We start from the raw sequence: 20,472 nt of genomic DNA on the forward strand, positions 1-20,472 counted from the left end.
AAGTAGTTGATCTCAGGGTAGTGGTCTCTTGATAGCTGAGAATATACCTAGAGAGCTTTGCTTTTACTGCTCGAATATGGATTTGGTTAGTAATGAATTAGAAGCCACTGAATAAAATAAATGTCTGCAGTCTATGCTGACTGAAATTTAAAAAATGAATAAATAGAGAAGGGACAGCTTTTTCTTACAGTGGAATTTTAATCACCAAGTACAAAATGAATGATAGAAATAGAAAAATCACTAAGCAAATATTACAGTAATAATTATTTTTGGCAAGAATTGTCAGTGGATACAAAAATTAGTGGGCAAAGTTTGATTAGAAACAGGATTTTGCGTAGTTTCAAAATATCTCCCTACAAGGTAATTGTTAATTCCAAATGATAGAGAAGCTGGCAGATACCACCTTAACCACATTAAAAAGTTAACATACTATGCAGCCATAAAAAATGATGAGTTCATGTCCTTTGTAGGGACATGGATGAAGCTGGAAACCATCATTCTCAGCAAACTATCGCAAGGACAAAAAACCAAACACCGCATGTTCTCACTCATAGGTGGGAATTGAACAATGAGAACACATGGACACAGGAAAGGGAACATCACACACCAGGGACTGTTGTGGGGTTGGGGGAGGGGGGAGGGATAGCATTAGGAGATATACCTAATGCTAAATGACGAGTTAATGGATGCAGCACACCAACATGGCACATGTATACATATGTAACAAACCTGCACATTGTGCACATGTACCCTAAAACTTAAAGTATAATAATAATAATAATAAAACCCACCTCAAATCACACACTAAAAAAAAAAAAGTTAACATCATCAATAATGAGACATGTTGTCCTCATGTAGCTCCTGATGGCCCCAAGGACACGTCTGTGATTCTTGCCAAAAATTCATAACCTGAATCTAATCATGAGAAAGCATCAGACAAATCCAGATTAGGGGAACACTGTACAAATAACTGGCCTGGACTCTTCAAACTCATCAAAGTCACAAAAGGCAAAGATAAATTGAAGAACTGTCCCAGATTGGAACGTCAAGGAGATACCACAGCTAGGTACAAGTTGGTTACCTGGATTGGATCTTAGACTGAAAAAAAGACCTTAGTGGAACAATTAGTGAGATTTGAATAAGGCCCGAAGATGCTTTAATTCTATTGTATCGAAATATAAATGTCATTATTTCAATACTATGATTATCATTAGGGGAAGTTGGAATGGCATTTAGCAACTAAATTTAGAAAGTGTTATTAGGGGAAGTTGGGGGAATGGCATTTGGTAACTCTCTATACAAGTTTTGCAACTTTTTATATAATGGTCTGCTGTGATTTTGAATGATTTGGAAATTCTCGGTTGGCAGAAAGAAGATAAATGCATACCACAAGATACCTCTTCATAATCTCTTTTATTCTCTAGGATTGTCAGGTGTAGCAGTCAATTTTACAGTACTTGTGAATATCCTCAAAAAATTGATTGTAGCCCTTTTACCTGCAGCCTGATTTAGTCTTCTAATAATCATCCTAACACAAGTATTAATATTTCAGTTTTACAGTTGTAAAAATGGAGGTCTTGAGCAATAGTGACTTAGCTCCAAATGACAGTGGAACCAGGAATTTAACCTTTTGTATCATTTGTTGTTGTGTTTTTTTTTTGTACAGCTCTCATCTAAAGCCAAAAATATAATAGAAATATTTCAGAAAATTAGTTCTAATCTGCAAAATCCAGCAGACAACATCAAGGGGTAGATCTTTTGTAAATCTTATGTTTATTGCTTTCTAAGTAATTTCAGCCTCTTGAGTGTAGCTTCTGTATGTCCTGTCTCATTGTATGCTAGGCTTCCAGACCAAAGCTTTACTCATGGTAAGCTGTCAACAAATATTTAGAAAAAATGTCACTGGGTGCAACTGGCTCATGTCTGTAATCCCAGCACTTTGGTAAGCCAAGACAGGAAGATCACTGGAAGCTGGGGGTTTGAGAGCAGCCTGGGCAACATAGCGAGACCCCATCTTTACAGAAAATTAAGAAATTAGCCAGTTATGATGGTGCATGCCTGTAGTCTCAGCTACTTGAGAGGCTGAGGAGGGAGGATTGCTTGAGCCCGGGAGTTTAAGGCTACCGTGAGCTATGATTGTACCACTGCACTCCAGCCTGGGTTGACAAAGTGAGACCTCATCTCTTAAAAAAACAGTAATACAAAAGATGCAAGTCTAAATGAGGGGAACTGGGGAAGAGAATGGTGCATTCTATGGGTGTCTTCATTCCAAAAGGACCAAATAGAATGAGAAGCAAAGTAATTAACTTCTTGTAATCACAACTTTCAATAAAAAAATTGATTTACCTTAGTAAGTCTTTGTTCCATACAAACCTTTGACTTAAATGAGAAATCCAAAGTACCATAAAAGACAAAAAAATTAGAAATCTATGACTTCCCTGTTGGCAGTAGTATGTACTCCAATGAAATTTATTTTTCTAATTTAAAATTAAATATCCATCTCTACAGTTGTTTACTTTTTACTGCATTAATTTCTGTCATTTTTCACATTAACATTTCATCTGTATCTAAAACATCTTCTGTTTGCCTTGTCTTCCATAAACTGTATTTGACATTTATATAAATTGCTCATCATTGAAAAAGAATCAGAATTTTTAGGGGTTGACTTTGAAGGATTTAAAAGGAGGTCATCAGTCCACAAACTATTTTAGATGAGGGTGAGTGGGGTACAAGACTGTCTTCTGGAATCAAAGAAGGTGGTGGTTAAAAAAAGATTCATAGAATATTATTGAGGTCTCTTGGGCCCAGATGGTATCACCCCCCAAGTCGTGTTGGTCCAGAAGCTGACGTAGCATTTGTTTGTCCTCCACCCATGATGAATTAGCGACAAAGTCAGGAACTGAACTCTGGTTCCTAAATGCCTCCTATCACTTCATTTGCTTGTACCTTCTGTCTCCAACTCTGAATTTTATTTGAGACATCTTTGTCTTTCAGGAAAGATGTCTGGGTAGCATTATAACAGATGAATAAAGTTGACTTTCAGTGTAATAAAAGTCCAACCACACTGTTAAAAGAACTATGGTAAAATACATATAACATGATATTGCGCATAATTGTTTTTGTAAAGATTGCTAAGGAGCTTTAAGGTACCAGATGAAAATGCAACATTTTCTCCCCAACTGGAGAAAGAAAATTTGGATAAAAATGTTTTTATAATTAAAGTTATGTTTTACCACACTTTATTTGGAATGAGGAAGACCAAACTTGTTTTGTGGTCCTTTATACATTTTAGCTAATTTAGATTCATTTGTGAAATAAACAACTTGAGATTATTTATAAGGGAAAGGATTAGATTTTGAATGCGTTATAAAAGGTATAATATTTGTTAAATACAATTTTAGCTGCATCATTTTCTTACTCCAGTTTTCTCAAAGCAGATGTCCTTTCCTTAGTTGCAAGAACGTCAATGTAGGTGTATTTTGTGCCAAAAAAAGGTGATAGTTTAGAGTTGGAGTTGTCAGGGCTAAAACTCTGTCCTGTATGAACTTACTGGATGTCTGGAAGGCTCATATCAAATGTGATTTGATTTGATTTATATATGATTTATATATGAGAAAATCTTTATTTTCTCATATATAAATCTTTAAGTTATGTCAATATATTTACATTTGACATCAATGGAATTAAAATGTTTAGAATGCTGGTTTAAGAGCAGTTAGCTTTTCCTGCATCTGCCTTTAAAAATAACTAATTTGAAATGTCATTCAGTTAAGTGTGAATTGTTGTTGTTTACTAGTGGTTTATGTTGCCATCTGAAATGGAAATAGGAGTCTAGTTGCAAGAAATATTTTAGGCATTTCTTTTCTACCAGAGTCTGAGATGTCAATGTCCCATAACCGAGGGCTCTAGGAAGTGACTCTTGTCAGAAGACATGATTTTTATATTGTTTAAAAGGTACTCTTTCCTAGGTGACAAATGACATTTGCATAATTCCTGAGATGCTGTCTACCTGACTTTAGTTTTTCAGGATTCCAAAGCTAGAACTATAATTTCAAAAAATTCTTAAATGAAGATATAGAGAAAGGAAGCATCTTTAATACAGGAATATGAATAATTTTAGAAGTCCCTGTAATAAAATTTTGTTGTCTGGTCTTGGTAGCCACTGACTGAAGGTAGAAGGTGATCAATGAGTTTTGTAACTGCTCCCTTCAGCAGTGATTCTCAGCTATGGTGGTGGAGTGGGGATGACTTGAAAATTGTTGCATGTGTTTTACTACATGAACAGTGTGGAGAAAAAGAGGTTTGCAAACAATTGGTGTAGAGAAAGTATAATAAGCAAAGCCAGAAAGAGAAATCAAAAGGCTGGTAACTCAGGGCACTATGATGGCTGAAGTCTCAACCTTTTATGTCTCTGGTTTCAGATTGCCTGTTTGGTACCTGTGGACCAGTTTCAGCTTTATCAGAGGTTAAAATTTGAAAGAGGTATGAACTCTTCTTTTTTTCCTGATGATGAATGTGGTTTTACATGTGTCATTTTTACACTAACCCGCATGGAAGATAAAGGCAGCTATGGGCTGTCAACAAAGCCTCAAGGGTACTCTAAAAGGAGAATACTGTAATTGCAACATAAAATTTCAAGCCTCTAAGCTACCACCAGAAAAAAATGCAGACTAGCAGGAAACAGAACTTTCCTTATGTTGTTTGTTTTGTATTTTTAATTTGGCTCATGTAAGAAAGGTTTTGCAGAATTTAGATGGCTTTATAATCACAATAATACAAAAGAAAGTGACCCTCGAAATGGGTTTTACCACTAATTTTCGATTCTTGAAGATCACTTCGAAACATTACCAGCCCAAACATTTTATACATAACACCTGTTTTTTTGATACTACTTTTGTAATCATGGTAATAACAGAGTGTGGATATGTATCATTCTTGTGCAATTTACAATGTATTGGACTGATTTTCTTTCTGACTTTGGGCTTGGGGTAACTTATATAGCTTTTCTATTTAGCTATAAGAATTATATTTTTACTTCATTTGGCTTTTGACAGGTCTTTTTTAGGAGACCTTTCCCTCTTGTCATACCCTAATCTATTTTTGAGGTAAATGGACTATTTCTTACTATCTCAGAAGTAGGAAAAAATTGTTTCTCCCAGAACTTATTGGACTGGTCTAGTCTCATTGAGTATATTAAACTTGAATCTAGCATGAACATAAAGTTTTCTGATTGCTAACTTTTAAATATGTATTCATAAAGTCTAGAGGTGAGGGTGGGGGGAAAATGAATATTTATTTGTCATGTGCCAATAAGTTTGGTCAGTATAATTATCTTTATCTCATTTAATTTTTACAACTACCCTGAAAAATAATTCTTACAGGAAAAAAGAAAAAAACGTACAGAGCATGAAGAGGGGTAGAGTAGGAATGCTTGTTGGGGATACATAGGTTGTTAATAGCAACCTTAGGTCTAGATCTGGCTTGGTCTTATAGGAGAAGAACACTGACTTTGTTTTTGTGGTGTTTTTTTTTTTTTTTTTTTAAATCCAGCAGCCAAAACCAGATTCATCTCATGGGTGGATTACTTAACTCATAAGGCTGATATATTAAGCTAAATATGCCAAAAAAAAAATCTTGGATTAGGTTATTTGAATTCCAAATGGTGGGTACGTTTTTGCTCTATATCCAGATGTGAAGTAGGAAATAGTTTATAATGTTGAACATGGAATCAGAACCAGGGAGTCAGAAGGATTTTTGGTTTAACGGATGATGACATAATCTGATGCTTCTGTTCTGTGATAAGTTAATGATGGGGGTAGTTAATATTGACCCTCTCTAATCCATCCACATGGGCCGATTAGATTGAGCATTATAACACCAGATATGATAGCTAAAGATAAGAGCATCAACCATCTGCCCTGCCATTTTCCCACTTTATCCCAATATCCTCCACTATAAAAATCAATTATAATTAGAACATGGACATTCCCAGTATTCACCCTGTGGATGCCTGGCTGGTAGCAAGTACCATGATTTGAGTGCTTTTACCTGGAGAAAGCCTACAGAGTTAGGTTGGATTTTCAGGCTGCTGCTTAAATGGTGAGATGTGACATATCAACCACATCAGTCCTACTCAGTCACTGGAGCTCAGTCTTTTTACAGTATTCTCATGCCTCCATCAGCACTTCTCCTCTCCCATGACTGCCTGTTACTTCCCTGGCTAACTTCACTGCTCCATATGTCAGCAACAGGCCTTGTTCCTAATTGTTTACATTTTAGGTAACATATCTGTTAGCTCAAATGTCTTTTTGTAATTAGAATATTCTAATATTACCAGGAATTACAACTTTCTGTGGGTTGTTTCTCACTGATGAATATAAAGTTTTGGTTTATTTTAAAATCGTAGCTAAGACCCTGAGTGCAATTGCAGGCTCCACCACTGGTAAGCTGTGTCACCATGGCAAGGTCCTTAATATTTCTGCATCTCAACTTCCTCATCTGTGAAATGGGGATAACAAGTATCTCTGTACCACAGGGTTGTGATGAGGATTGTGTGAATTAATACTTGTAAAGCACTTCCTGTGAGTGCTTCCTGTGTCTCAGTGTTCAAAATTTTAACAGTTGGCAATAAAAATAACTTAAAAGTAGCACGTTTTAAATTAAATTATTCTCAATGTTCTTCTCCTGTACACTTTTTTCCCAAAGAGGTAATCATACCGTTCTTCAGGAAATATCATCATACTGAAGTAGATATTATTGATTGTCTTGTTGTCAGTGGGATTAGAACACTTGAAGTTAATTGGCAACATCCATCTTTATGTGTGGCAAGGTAGATATGGAAAATCATTGGCTAAGATTTCCACTCTTTCCCCAGATAGTGGTTGGCTTTTTGACTTTTCAGTAGTATTCAAACCTGCTTGTAACTGGCTTATTCTTTCATTAGACGTGATAATATATTCAGTCTAGCTACAATTAAGTTGGGCAGGCCTCTGAGCCAGTCTATCTTTTTTAGGTGGTGATGCATATTTCTACTTTGCTCTGTTACAAATTGATCAAATAGTTTTATTCATACATGGAATTTATTTTTTTCTCACAAGTTCTGGGCAGATGCCCCACTGTGGATCCCATGCATTAACAATTCATGTTGTTATTCTTATTTTATAGATGAAGAAACTGAAAACAGGACAGATTGAGACTTGCCTAGGACCACATAGACTGTGGCTAACCTTCCTTATCTATACAAATGTTAAAATTCTATATTTTTCTTTTTGTTATTAAACATATACCTAACATAAAAGTTGCCATTTAAACCATTTTTAGATGTGCAATTCAGTGACATTAATTACATTCATACAGTTGTGCAGCCATCACCACTGCTTCTAAAGCTCTTTCATGATCCCAAATTCTGTAGCCATTAACCAGTAAGTCCTTATTCCTCCTCCCTGAAACCCCTAGTAACCTCTAATCCACTTTCTCTTGTTTGCCTAGCCTAGATATTTCATATGAGTGGAATCATACAATATCTGTCCTTTTGTGTTTGTCTTATTTTACTTAATATATGTTTTTCAAAGTTCCATTCCTGTAGTAGCATGTATAAGAATTTCATTTTTTAAGGCTGAATAACCTATTGTATGTTTTTAACGTCATTTTGTTTATTCATCTGTTGATGGACATTTCAGTTGTTTCCACCTTTTGGCTACTCTAAGTAATGCTGCTGTGAACACTGGGGTATAATCTGAGTTTCTGCTTTCAGTACTTTTGGGTAAAGTAACTAGAATTGGGATCACAGGATCATGTGGTAATTTTACATTTAGTTTTTGAGGAACTGCCAAATTGTAAAACCCTATAATTTAAATATAAATTTAATAGACATCTTACTGTCATAAAGTATTGCAGTGTATTAAATTTAGTGGCCTTTTGATTTAACCTCCTCATTTTATGAAAAACGTAACAGGCCCAGAGGCAATTTCCTCTTAAGTGATTTTGTTTTTGTTTTGTTTATTTTTTTTGAGATGGAGTCTCATTCTGTTGCCCAGGCTGGATTGCAGTGGCACGAACTCTGCCCACTGCAACTTCCGCCTCCTGGGTTCAAGCGATTCTCCTGCCTCAGCCTCCCGAGTAGATGGGATTACAGGTGCCTGCCACCACACTTGGCTAATTTCATATTTTAGTAGAGATGGGGTTTCGCCATGTTGGTCAGGCTGGTCTCGAAGTCCTAACCTCAAGTGATCCACCCACCTCGGCCTCCCAAAGTTCTGGGATTACAGGTGTGAGCTACCGTGCCCGGCCTCTTAGGTGATTTTGGAAGGCAATTTGTAATTGTGTAATTCTTCATTACCATCCATTATAATTATTATTGGAAAATGGACATTTCAAGTAAGAGTAAATTTAAGTTAATAAAGTGCTACATAATGGAATTTACATGATTGGGATACACTTTATCTAATTCTGTCTAAACTTTATCTAAATTATGTAAAATAGACTTCTTATCTACCTCAAACTCGAGACCTTCATCAGCTAGGTGACTTTGAGACTATGTTGTGAATATATATTTGATGTGAAACCATTTATAAGGGGACTTTGGGGTGCATTAAATACCCACTAATACTGTAAATGAGTTAAATGACTAACCAACTGAAAGAAAATCTCATTGGCTGGACTGTGAGACAGAATTGTAGAGATTGCTGCTGCTCTGGAAAAACGTAGAATCAGAGTAGATGCAGTACTATTTCTTAGTTATAAAAAATCATCCTTAGTTTTTTCCAATTCTTAGTGCCTGCCAAGTTCTTTTAGTCTTTAGCTTGTTGTTCAGTGTGTGAATTGTCCTCTGCTTTGTGTTACGTATTTGCTCAGCTTGTCCTTTATGTCTTTAAGTCTGACGGAAAATATTTTGAATAGGATTGCACAAAAATCATCCTCCTGCTTACACGAAGCAAAGAAATACTATCTGATATTGGTTGGTTATTCTACCCACTTTCCACACATCTGTGACTTTTTGTCTGGCTGCCACTATGTTTCTGGCTTTCTCTTTCTGCATCAGCTTTCCAATATTAACAAGGAAAAGGGAATGCTAAGTTTGGCATGGATTAATGATCACTGCTTTACTTTCCGGTGGTTCTCAAAGTACATGCCCGATGATTAATGCAAGAATTTTTCTTGCCTCTTGTTTCCAGAGTCTACTTTTTCAAAATAGTTTTTGTTTGAAAATTGGGTTAAGATGATCCATCTTGAGTTCTTACGCACTTTTCCTTTTTTTGTGACCCTGTTTGACTTTCTGTAACTGCAAGTTGCTTCCGTTCCTTGCTAGGTTGATGTATCTGTTCTTGAATATTTATTTATATTACCATATAGCAGTTTAAGAACTCTTACAGAAGGGTTGTGTCATATTGTTCTCCTTCATTTAAAAAAAAGTGAAATAGGAAGTTGTCTTTCTTTTGTTGTCTGTTAATATTACTGACTTCACTCCTGTATTAAGTATGTGCTTATTTATGTATTGCGTGTCTATCCTATGCCAGGTGCCATTCCAATGCTTCTTCAAGCTGTGGTTCCATCTTTCTTTGAAAGCCCTTTTGTTCTCAGCATTCTCCTCAAGCCTCCTTTCATTTCATGTCTTCACATTTATGATATTACTCTAGTTTCACCTTGCTCTTTTATTTGTCCTTGGTGAAATGCTTCCACCCCAGCTTTTGTATCTGATCATAAAGGTTTTATTCCATCAGAGCTCCCTATGTAGTTATGTAGTTTCTTTTAGTGTTTTTTTTCCCTCTTTGTAGACTGTGTGATGCTTAAGTACTTTATTGTCTGCTCAGTTTGATTTTTTTAACACCTCCCATCTCTCATTAGTCTACTGAAACAGTTTTATTTCTTACAGCTGGTAGTTAACTCAAGTGCGTGGTGTTTCCCACAATAATAAAAGTTCGTGTGATGTCTTTTTTGGCACAATGGTGGAGAATGGCAGAAAAACCACTCCTGCTAGGACAGAGAATATACAGCAGAATCAAAAGCAAACTCAGCATATGTAATGCTGATGGTGCCAGGTGGGAAAACCAAGGGTTTTAGATTGAGATTTTGAAATCTGAAAGCAATCATTAAGGTCAGATGTGGTCTTTAGGTCTCATGGCAGTTTTATTTCCCAGAATGTTTCTGTTTCCCAGTAATAGTCAGAATACAGAAGTAGAAAATAGTTTTAAATAGCATTTCTTGCCTCGCATAATTTACATGAACATGCAGAGTCTCAAGATCACATAGCTGTGGGGCTTTGCTTCAGTAATCAATTCTACTTTTTGTAAGTAAATTGCAGTTTAAGTCTTTGAATTTGTCTATCTCTGATGTAAATATGTCAGAGTTAACCACTTCTAAATCATGTATAGTAATATAAAATTTTGAAGGCACTATTATTTAGGGGCTGCCTTACAGGTCCCTGGTTTCTCTTTTACTAGATTTCTGAACTTTTTCCCATCTCAAAGCTACATGATGTTTTCATCACTGCTGATGCAGAAGTAATTAGTTGACTAGGCATCAGTTCACTTTCTTCCAACATTGGAATAGAAATTTGAAGGGAGGGCAACCGGACCTTAAACTTCTGGATAATTGTGCATTTTGTATATCTGTATTATAACTGTATTTCCTAGGCCAAAAGCCAGGAGGTAGAATTGAATTTACAATAAAAATAATAAAAGGTGTTGAAAAAAATATCCTGTGACTCCTGTGGGCACTCCACTTTGTCTCAAATTCCTTATAGGTCATTAGTGTGAGGAGAGAATGAGAAGAACAGCTCTTCATGTGATAGCAATCTGACTTCCAGCTGGTGTCTACCAGTTTGTTCCTTTTAGCTTGGGTTCTGTGTAGTCCTGTTAGATGCTAGGGCTGCTGATGTCTGATGACTCTCTGCATTTTTTCTATTTCTACTAAACCTGGCCTCTAGGCCATGTGTATACTCTGTTACATGAGGTATATAAGACAAAACTATTCTCTTAATGGGATACTGGAATTATAATACATTTCCTTAAAAAACCCAGCTCTTTTACCTTCCATTGGCTTTTCCTTGTATCTGCTCTTCTAGGAGCTGAGCTGAAGGGCATTGTGAAGTGTAGGTGCCATGCTGTGCTCAGATATCTTTTCAGTGGAATCTGGCCAGATTTCTATGTCTGGATCCCTGTTTCTCCGGCGGAAGCACTTTTACAGAAGTGCCCTTTTGCAAATATCTCTCTGGGTTGTTATTGCTGTTCTCTGGAAACACCTGAATGTAGGGCTGAACAATATAGAACTTGGCTACATATGCTACCATTATCTTTTTTACTATGGGAAATTGATGTACTGATGCTATGTCTTATATTTCTGTTATGTCACTCCATTTAGTTACACAAATGCAACATTCTAGGCATCTTGCTGGGTCAGTGATTGTCAGAGAAGGGTGAATGGATCTTCCAGGGATATTTGGTGATGTCCAAAGACATTTTTGATTGTCATGACTTGGGTAGGAAGCTACTGGCAGCTAGTGGGTAGACGCCAGGGATGCTGCTAAACATCTAATGCATCATTCATAAAAGTTTTATTGGTTCTATTTTAGGGTGTGTGTGTGTGTGTGTGTGTGTGTGTGTGTGTGTTGTGTGTTTGTTGGCTCAACAAATATGTCAGGACATCTCCATGACGGTAAATTATCCAATCCAAATGTCAATAGTGCTGCTGTTGAGAAATCCTTTCCTAGCTGATGGGGAATACAGTGATCATCAGGACAAAATCCCTGCCCTAAAGGATCCTGTGTATGTGCATGTGTGTATGTGGGAGGTTAGATAATAAATAAATAATGTTAGATGGTGGGGGTATATCCTTTTATATAAATAAGGGTAAGGGGAAAGAGATAGATGGGGGAGGCTATTTTGGATAGGATTTTTGTGGAAGACCTCTTTGATGAGGTTATATCTGAAAAAGGACTTGATTTGATGTGAGCAAGCCATGTGGATACTTACGGGAAGAACATCATTTCAGGCAGAGGTAAAGGTACCTACAAAGCCCCTGAGGCAAGAACAAGCCTGGTTTCTGTTTGAGAAACAGCAAGGAGGCCCTTATGATGGAGCTAAGCGAGCAGAGGGGAGAGTCATAGGAGGTAATTTGAAAGTGTTAGTCAAGGGCCTGATCCCATAGATTATGAAGATGAAGTCTTAGTGGGATGAGAAGCCATTGGAGGGTTTGGATCAGGGGAATGTCGTGAAATGATTTCCATTTTAGAAGATTACTGTCGCTGCTGCAGAAGAGTGGATGGTAATGGAATGACATGGCAGCAGGGAGATTTATTAGGAGGCTGTGGTAGTGATCCAGTCCAAGACAGTACAGTAGATTATATGTTAAAAGCAGAAGCATTGAAAATGCCCAGATTTGGAGTCTGTTTTCAAGGTGGAACTGTCAGGATTTCCTGGTAGAGATACATCTGGATTATATGAGTCAGGATCAGTAGTATAAACTTTGGAATCGTCAACATAGAGGTCAGGTTTAAAGCTGTGACACTGAATGAGCGCATCTAAGAATTAAACATAGCTAAAGAAGCAGTTTCAGGACTGAGCCCTGGGACACTATAGGTTTTAGAAGAGGTGGATCTGGCAAAGGAGATTGACAAAGGATGGCCAGAAATATGAATCCAGAAGGTGGGTGAAGACAGTGTTTAAGGAGGAGAGTGTCCACTGGGTCCGAAGCTACTGACAGATGAGGAGAGATATGGTCTGAGAGTTGATAACAGAGGTCTTTGGTGATCTTGACAAGTGGGTTTTAGTGGAATGACAGAGAAGTGCCAGCTTGGAGAGGGTTCAGGGTACTATGAGAAGAAAAATGGGTGCAGTGAATATATTAACTCTTTCAAGGAGTGTTTTTTGTTTTGTTTTGTTTTGTTTTGTTTTTTCTTGAAAGGAACTTATGATCCAGCAGAAAGGGATGATACAGGAGAGGGAGGGGGGAGGTAACTGCAGAAGCCAAATCCTTGAGAGTGTGAGGGGAACGGATTTCAGTGCCAGATGGAGGGATTGGATTTACTTGGGGGTAGGTTTAGGTCATCTCTATCAGGAAAGAAGGTGGAGAGGTTACGGACATGGATGCAGGCAGCCTAGTAGATTGGTCTGCATGGGTTCTCTTCTAGTTGCTTGCTTCCTAGGTGCAGTAAGAAGGAGGGTCAGCAGCTGAGAGTGAGAAGAGAAAAGGGGTAATGCAGATTTGAAGCAAAAGGAGGAGCTTTATGTAATATGAAAGTATAGCGAACCTAGCAATATTGAACGTGAAGTTTACAAAATACCTCCCAGGTTGCATCCGTTCATAAATCATCCAGCAGATATTTATAGAGCACCAACTTTGTGTAAGTCACTGTTTTTCAAAGTATAGAACTGTGACCCAGAATAATAAATACATTTTACTTTGAAAGCCAGCATGCGCGCACACACACACACACACACACACACACCCACACCCACACACACACCCCACCCAAGATAGAACCAGCAAAAGTTTCATGAAACTAATGTGAGATGCACCCTACTTTCTTTTCTAATCTGTTTCATTTTTATGCTGGTCACAACCTATTAAACTGATCCCTCAATCCCCATTGTTTGAAAAACATCATGATAAAGAATACAGATTTGTTTGTCCCTTTCAAAGAGTTTAAAGTCACACATTAAGGTTGAGGATTGGGGGAAATTTCACTAATTCTTGTGTAGAACCTGCTTCATGTCAGGCACTGTGTTAAGTGTCTTGTTTACAGTGTCTATTCAATCTTGAACATCTCTATTTTATAGGGAAGAAAGAAGTCTTGTGTTAGATGGTTTCTATAGTGAGTAGAACCACACTTTCTCCTATGATAACCCTAGCTGGGTTCAGTGAAAACTAAAGACTACTTCCATTCTGGGTTTTTCTGCTTTTGTAAAATTCACCTGCTTTATTACATGTGAGAATCTCATTTACATTTGTATTATTTGGATAAAATGTGGAAATCTTTCAGATCAAAACTATCTGTAGATTGGTTGCTTATTCATAGTTCTAACCTATAGGTTTAAGTGCAATTTTTAAAAATGTGCAGCTGTCAGTAACTCTCAAAAGCAAGGCTTAGAATTGGCTCAGTGTGATCTGGTTCTCACAAACGTAATCATCTCAAAGGCTTTATCTCTAGCAATTTTTTTCTTTAAAAATTATAAAGGTTTTAACATTTTTATTTCACAAAAATCAATAATACATAGGCAAGAGATAAATCTAAGAAATATACAAAAGTAAAGAATTAAAATCCCTTTATCTAAAGATCAGTTGAAGTTTGCTTTACCCTTAATATTTTTAGCTCTATTCATTTGTATTGCATGTATATTTACTAAAAACAAAGAGCTTATCTTATGTGTTAATCTATTTAATGAATTTTTAAAAATTGACAGATAAAATTGTATGTATTTACTGTCTACAACGTGTTTTGAAGTATATATATATATGTACATTGTGGATATAACTAAAATTAACATATGCGTTATCTATCTTATGTAGTCATTGTTTTTGTGGTGAAAACATTTTACATCTACTTTCTTAGCATTTTTCAAGAATGTAATATATTAAGTATAGTCACAATGTTGTACAATAATCTCTAGCAATTCTAAGTTAGTAGTTACCCAGTTGAAAGAGCAATAAATGTACTTTGAGCTCAGAGGTCCCTACTGTGAATCAAAAATAGAGAAAGTAGATGGAAAAACAAATTGTATAAGTATTCTTTGTGCCTTCAGACAGAGTTACCAATTTCCCTTTTCTTATCCAAAAATGCCATTTATGAATTTCTATAAATGATCTGTGTGTAGCTGTTTGACTGTAAGGGATAAGTCAGCTGTCACTGTTCCAGTTTTGGTTTCTCCTCTTTTTGTGCTGTGCAAATTCTGCACTTTCCCAGACTTGTCTGTGCTGGATGCAGGTTTTATATTAATGTATTGATATGTTTACTTCCAATTCATTACTTTCATGGCCTGTGTTTAATGAGGTGTTGGTAAACAGTCTTTGGCGGGATGAGGGGAACAACTCTGATTTGTAGTGCTTGCCAGTTTTTTTTTTTTAGATGGAGTCTTGCTCTGTCACCCAGGCTGGAGTGTGCAGTGGCAATATTTCAGCTCACTGCGATCTCCGCCTCCCGGGTTCAAGTGATTCTCCTGCCTCAGCCTCCCGATTAGCTGGGATTACACGTGTGTGCCACCAGGCCTGGCTAATTTTGTATTTTTTAGTAGAGAAGGTGTTTTCACTATGTTGGCCAGGCTGGTCTCGAACTCCTGACCTCAGGTGATCCACCCACCTCGGCCTCCCAAAGTGCTAGGATTACAGTTGTGAGCCACCACACCCAGCTGAGTTTCTAAGGTATAAATATTAATACTTCCACCATGGCTAATTTTAAGCTACCAAGGTAATGTCACTGAACTTGGAGTTGGAAAGAGACGCAATTGGTTCTCATGAGCTGGCAAGATCCCACTTCGGGATGTGAATGCCCTTGTTCAGTGTTTTCTTTAAGGACAGAATCTTAATTCTAATATCCAGAAAATGTCTGTTCTCTCTTCTACAGCTTCTAAATGCTGCCTGCAAAGTTCCTACCTCAGGGATTTTTTAAAAAAGATCTGTTGATATGGTGCTTTATCTCTTTGTAATCTAATGTCATTGTGTTTTGTCTCAGCATGTGTTTCCTGCTTTGTTTTATGATTAGGAGGGACTAGTTTTACCCTCCTGTTTTTAGAGTTGATTAAAGGGGAAACTACATTTGGATATTTGGATAAAAAATCATAACAAACTTTCCATATATAACTATTAAATATTTCTTACCTCTACCCCAAGAGATCCTCATCAATATTTGTTGATAATTTCATTTTTGTTATCTCATGGGATGCACTGTCATTTATTTGCATTGCTTGGTTTCCCTTTTCTTTTTTTGACATTGTATTCATTTTAAACATCTATTTCCTTTTCATACTGTGAAGCTTCTGAGGAGGAAAGCCTCTATTTTTCATCTCCATGTGCCCAGGGTCTCTAACAAGTACCTGAAACCAGTCATTTGTTGAATAAACAATGAATAATAGACATGTGTCTAATTTTCAGTCTTATTGTCATAAGAGGTCATATCTGGAGAAGTTATTTGGAATAATCCAAATTTAATTGAAGTCGAGGCTTACTTACGATATGAGTTCCGTAAATAAGTATGAAGGAAACCTAGAAGTAAGACCTGGATACCATCCATGGATGGGAGAAAGAAAGCAGTATTGATGATAAAGGAGAAGGGACCATGAGAAGAAAAGAGAGGGCAGGGCCTGATACATAGAAGACAGAGTGACGAGAAGTGTCCAGGGTCAGAGATGGATTTGGAAACATTTGCTGAATGTGACTATAGAGGGATGTCACTTGTAATTTTTACAGAGCAGTTTATTAATGTGTTTAGAGCAAAAGTTCATTTCAGATACTTAAGAAGGATTTGAGTGGATAGGAATGAGAACCAGTGAATGTGAATTGCTCATCCAAAACTAAGCTGAGATAGGAAGTAAAATAAAAGTTATGTATAGAGAATAGAATTCTAAAAGGGATCGTTATTTGTTTTAATGTTAAAATTTGTTTTTCATTGTTGCCCTTGTAAGTGATACTTCATAAAGGAGGTTTAATGTTTAAGTGCTATATGGAAAGTTCCAAGTCTTGCCAAATCGACGACTTTCGAAATTTGAGAGCCCTAATTGAGGTGGGTGGAGAGCTATGGTCTAATAGAAATCATAACATACTTTCAACACCAGGACTGACATTGGATGATTTTAATATGCTGTGCACATCTGTTGATGAGAGTACTAGAAGTGAATTGGAAAATTCCAATACAAGGCAATTCAAGATGGTATTATTAGTATGTGCATTATAAGTCAATTGTTGGCATAGAAATACATCTATATGCTTTTGAAAAACCCAGAAATTACTGCTCTGAATCAATAGGTAGGCATCCCCTCACTGTTTCAGGTAAGTTGGAGCACACAAACAGAATAAGAAACAGCCTTGCCTACTGTCAGAGAGGCTATCTCCATGAAATGAATAGACAGCAGCAATTAACAAGATGCCGATTCTGTGCTCCTTCCCCCAAATTAAGGCATGTGCACAATAGAAGGTAGTTCACTTAAGAATGGATAGGTTATGACTTGAAGAAGAAAGGGAATTTTTAGGGGAGAGGAAAAGCATAGGATGAGAATTGTATATATGGAGAAGAATATGAAACAAAGGGGAAATTTGAATGTGTTTCAGTATTATAAAAAAGTAAATGATTTTTCTAGGGGACAGCTTAGTTCCAGAATTGCTTTATCTGTTTGTACATATGCAGATCAAAGTAGCTTTTTAAAACCAATTTTAAAAAATTATAAAAGTAGTACTTGACCTTTTTTTAAAAAAAATTTCAAGTTTAGAGATGAAGTAAATCTTTGCCTCCTCTCCTAGCCCCTGCCTTTACTCAAGAGTAACTGTTATGTTTTTTTAATATTCTTCTGCAAATGTTAAAGTATATTTCTATATATACATATTTTTATTTTATTTATTTTGAGACAGTGTTTCTCTCTGTTACCTAGGCTGGAGTGCAGTGGCATGATCTCAGCTCACTGTACCTTCTGCCTCCTGGGCTCAAGCAATCCTCCCACCTCAGCCTCTCAAATAGCTGGGACTATAAGTGTGCACCACCATGGCTGGCTACTTTTTTGTTGTTGTTGTGGAGATGAGATTTCACCACTGTTGGCCAGGCTGGTCTTGAATTCCTGGGCTAATGTGATATGCCAGCCTTGGCCCCTCAGAGTGCTGGGATTACAGGAGTGAGCCACTGTGCCTGGCCTATATATACATGTTTTTATAAACATGTTTCATTTATACTCTTTCTGTCTGCTTTTTTTTTTTTTTTTTGAGATGGAGTCGCACTCTGTTGCCCAGGCTGGAGTACAGTGGCACGATCTTGGTTCACTGCAACCTCCGCCTCCCAGGTTCAAATGATTCTCCTGCCTCAGCCTCCCTAGTAGCTGGGATCACAGGCGCCCACCACCACACCTGGCTAATTTTTGTATTTTTAGTAGAGATGGGGTTTCACCATGTTGGCCAGGCTGATCTCGAACTCCTGCCTCAGGTGATCCACCCACCTCAGCCTCCCAAAGTGCTGGGACTACAGGCATGAGCTACTGCACCCAGCCTGCTTTTTTGTTTGTTTGTTTTTTTCTTACACTTAACATTATATCTTAGAGGTCTTTCCAAATTGTTATATTGATTTATTTTTTTTTAAAAAAGCTATGTGGCATTCAACTGTATGAATGTATATTATTTGCTCACCTACATAGAAACCTTATAGACATGGCATAGCATGTTAACTTTTTACAAAGGTGTATCAATTTTTATTGTACACAATGTTTTCTACAGGATACTGTATGTGGATGCATTTTTAAATTTCTACTTACATACACATTTCCATGTGCTTCACATTTAGAATGATAAAATCATTGGTTTGGAAAAGACTTTAAAAGTCATCTTGGACATGATGCTTTAATCTCGTTGATAAAATATCTACCACACAGGAGGAACAGTCCTTGTTTGAACTGGGTACTTGCTTGCTATTACCAGAAATAGCCACATCAGCTAAGATGCTTTCAGCTGCAAGGAACAGAATGCCTGCCTAAAAGTGACTTTAACAGCAAGGGCATTTCAGTACCTCACTCACAAGTCCAGAGGTAGGCTGTCATGGGTTTTGGTTAATTTATTAGGTTGGTAAAATTGCTGTTTTTGCCATGTTTTTAATGTTTTTAATGAAAACACAAATTATTTTTTACCAACCTAATAGCATCTCTGAATCATTTAGCTTTCCCTCAGAGCTGCAAGATTGTTTTGATGATCCAAGCATCATAACCTCACACAGTTGGGTTCAAAGGCAGAAAAACAGAAAGGCCTTTCTTTACTATGTATCAAGGTGGAGATCCAGTCCCAGAAGCCCCTTAGTGGACCTGCCTTTGCCTCTCATTGGCTAGAATCATGTCACATGCCCAAGACTTAGTTTCATGGAATTGTGGGAAAGAATATCTCTAGAATATTCAGATTTTATAGTGATAGGTCTTCATAAGGAAGGTTCAAGGGGATTGGGAGAGATGTTGAATAGACGCTCTACAGAGTTGGCTAGAGTAGTCAATTTCCTTTTTGGATAGAGTCAAAATCTGTCTCTTAGTTACTCCACTAATGCTCTTAGTTAAGCTCTGTAAGCCATTCCTAAGGAATAAGGACTTCTAATGAAGGAAATGTGTAGAAAGCTGTAAAGTTTTCCTCCTTTTTCTTTTTCTACACTCCTTTGCATGGTCCTTTATGTGCTGTCATAATAGTGAAAAATACGGAAGGTCAGTGTTTTCTGTGGCTCAAACTCTTTCCTTGCTTTCAACGGACTGTGCCATAGCTGCACTGCGCCATAGCTGCACTGCTTACTAAGGTCCTTTCTTTATAGTAATTCATCAAAACCTATAATTGCTCCTTTATTTATTTGTCTGTGCTTCCCTTTTGTCACCTCAGATACCTGAAATAATAAGCTGGTAGAAACAAGTCAGAACTTCTACCAAGTAGTTTTAATTGATTAGAGCTATGAGAACAAATTGCATCCTTGTATCTTTTTAAGGTGATCACTAGGGATGCTATAAATTTTAACAGTAATATGTGTTTTAAATTTCCTTTTCCCTTATTTTTCCTTCTTTTTCATCAAACTTTTAAAAGACCTCTGATTTAGAAGGGAAGCGAAGTAGATATTTGATATGGGAGTCTTTCACTCTAAGTTACATACTAACCTTCATTTCTTTGGGCTTAGTATTTGTGAAGCGGTTGTAATAGTTTGGAAGAAAATACTAAATGGTGTAGAAATAAAAGATCAAGGCCTTGGATCCTATGTGTGCCACTGTTTCCTTGACTTCTTAAGGTTTTAGTGATCTTGGAGGATCCATCTCTGTTGGGGTCTGAGCATCTGTGAATTATAGAATTTCCTCCTTGTGATTGCATTTGTGTGAAGGGTTCACTGTTCTTTGACCCCCACCCTCCAGAATTCCTAGATAAGACCATATATTTAAGGATGCAATTTTTGAATGAAAACTTATAACAAGATAGATCCAATTATTTCATTTCTAGGCGAGACATTAGTGGAGACAGTATTTTATTGGAACATTTCAGACTTTCTCCTTGATATTGAATGTGTAAAATTATTAACTGTAAAAACTAAATTCCTACTTAATACCTTTATTTTCTTTTTGCACCATCCTTTGGATTTGTTTGCCTCCTGTGTGTACATTTCTAGGAATCATGAGCCCTAGGACGTTTAAAACTAGAATGTTGTCAGTTCAAATTTTGCAAAATACCTGAGTTCAGAGAAAAAAGGGGTACTCTACCCCTCAAATAACATCATTTTTTACATGGTATGTTCCCTTAAAGGTCATAGTATATGGAAAGAACATGGGGTCTGCTACT

The 20,472-nt window shown here is 36.9% G+C and overlaps 1 protein-coding gene across 4 annotated transcripts in view; it reads left to right on the plus strand.

Annotated features, from left to right (window-relative positions):
* Positions 1-20,472, plus strand: part of RNF144B (ring finger protein 144B) — a 191,951-nt gene that overhangs the window by 158,306 nt on the left and 13,173 nt on the right. For all 4 annotated transcript variants that reach the window (XM_034961523.3, XM_034961524.3, XM_055113213.2 and 1 more), the window contains one exon: positions 4,422-4,482. In XM_034961523.3, coding sequence (XP_034817414.1) covers positions 4,422-4,482 — 61 coding nt within the window. The remainder of the gene's footprint in view (positions 1-4,421; positions 4,483-20,472) is intronic.

The sequence above is a fragment of the Pan paniscus genome, chromosome 5 (genome assembly GCF_029289425.2).
Source record: "Pan paniscus chromosome 5, NHGRI_mPanPan1-v2.0_pri, whole genome shotgun sequence".
Lineage (NCBI taxonomy): Eukaryota > Metazoa > Chordata > Mammalia > Primates > Hominidae > Pan > Pan paniscus.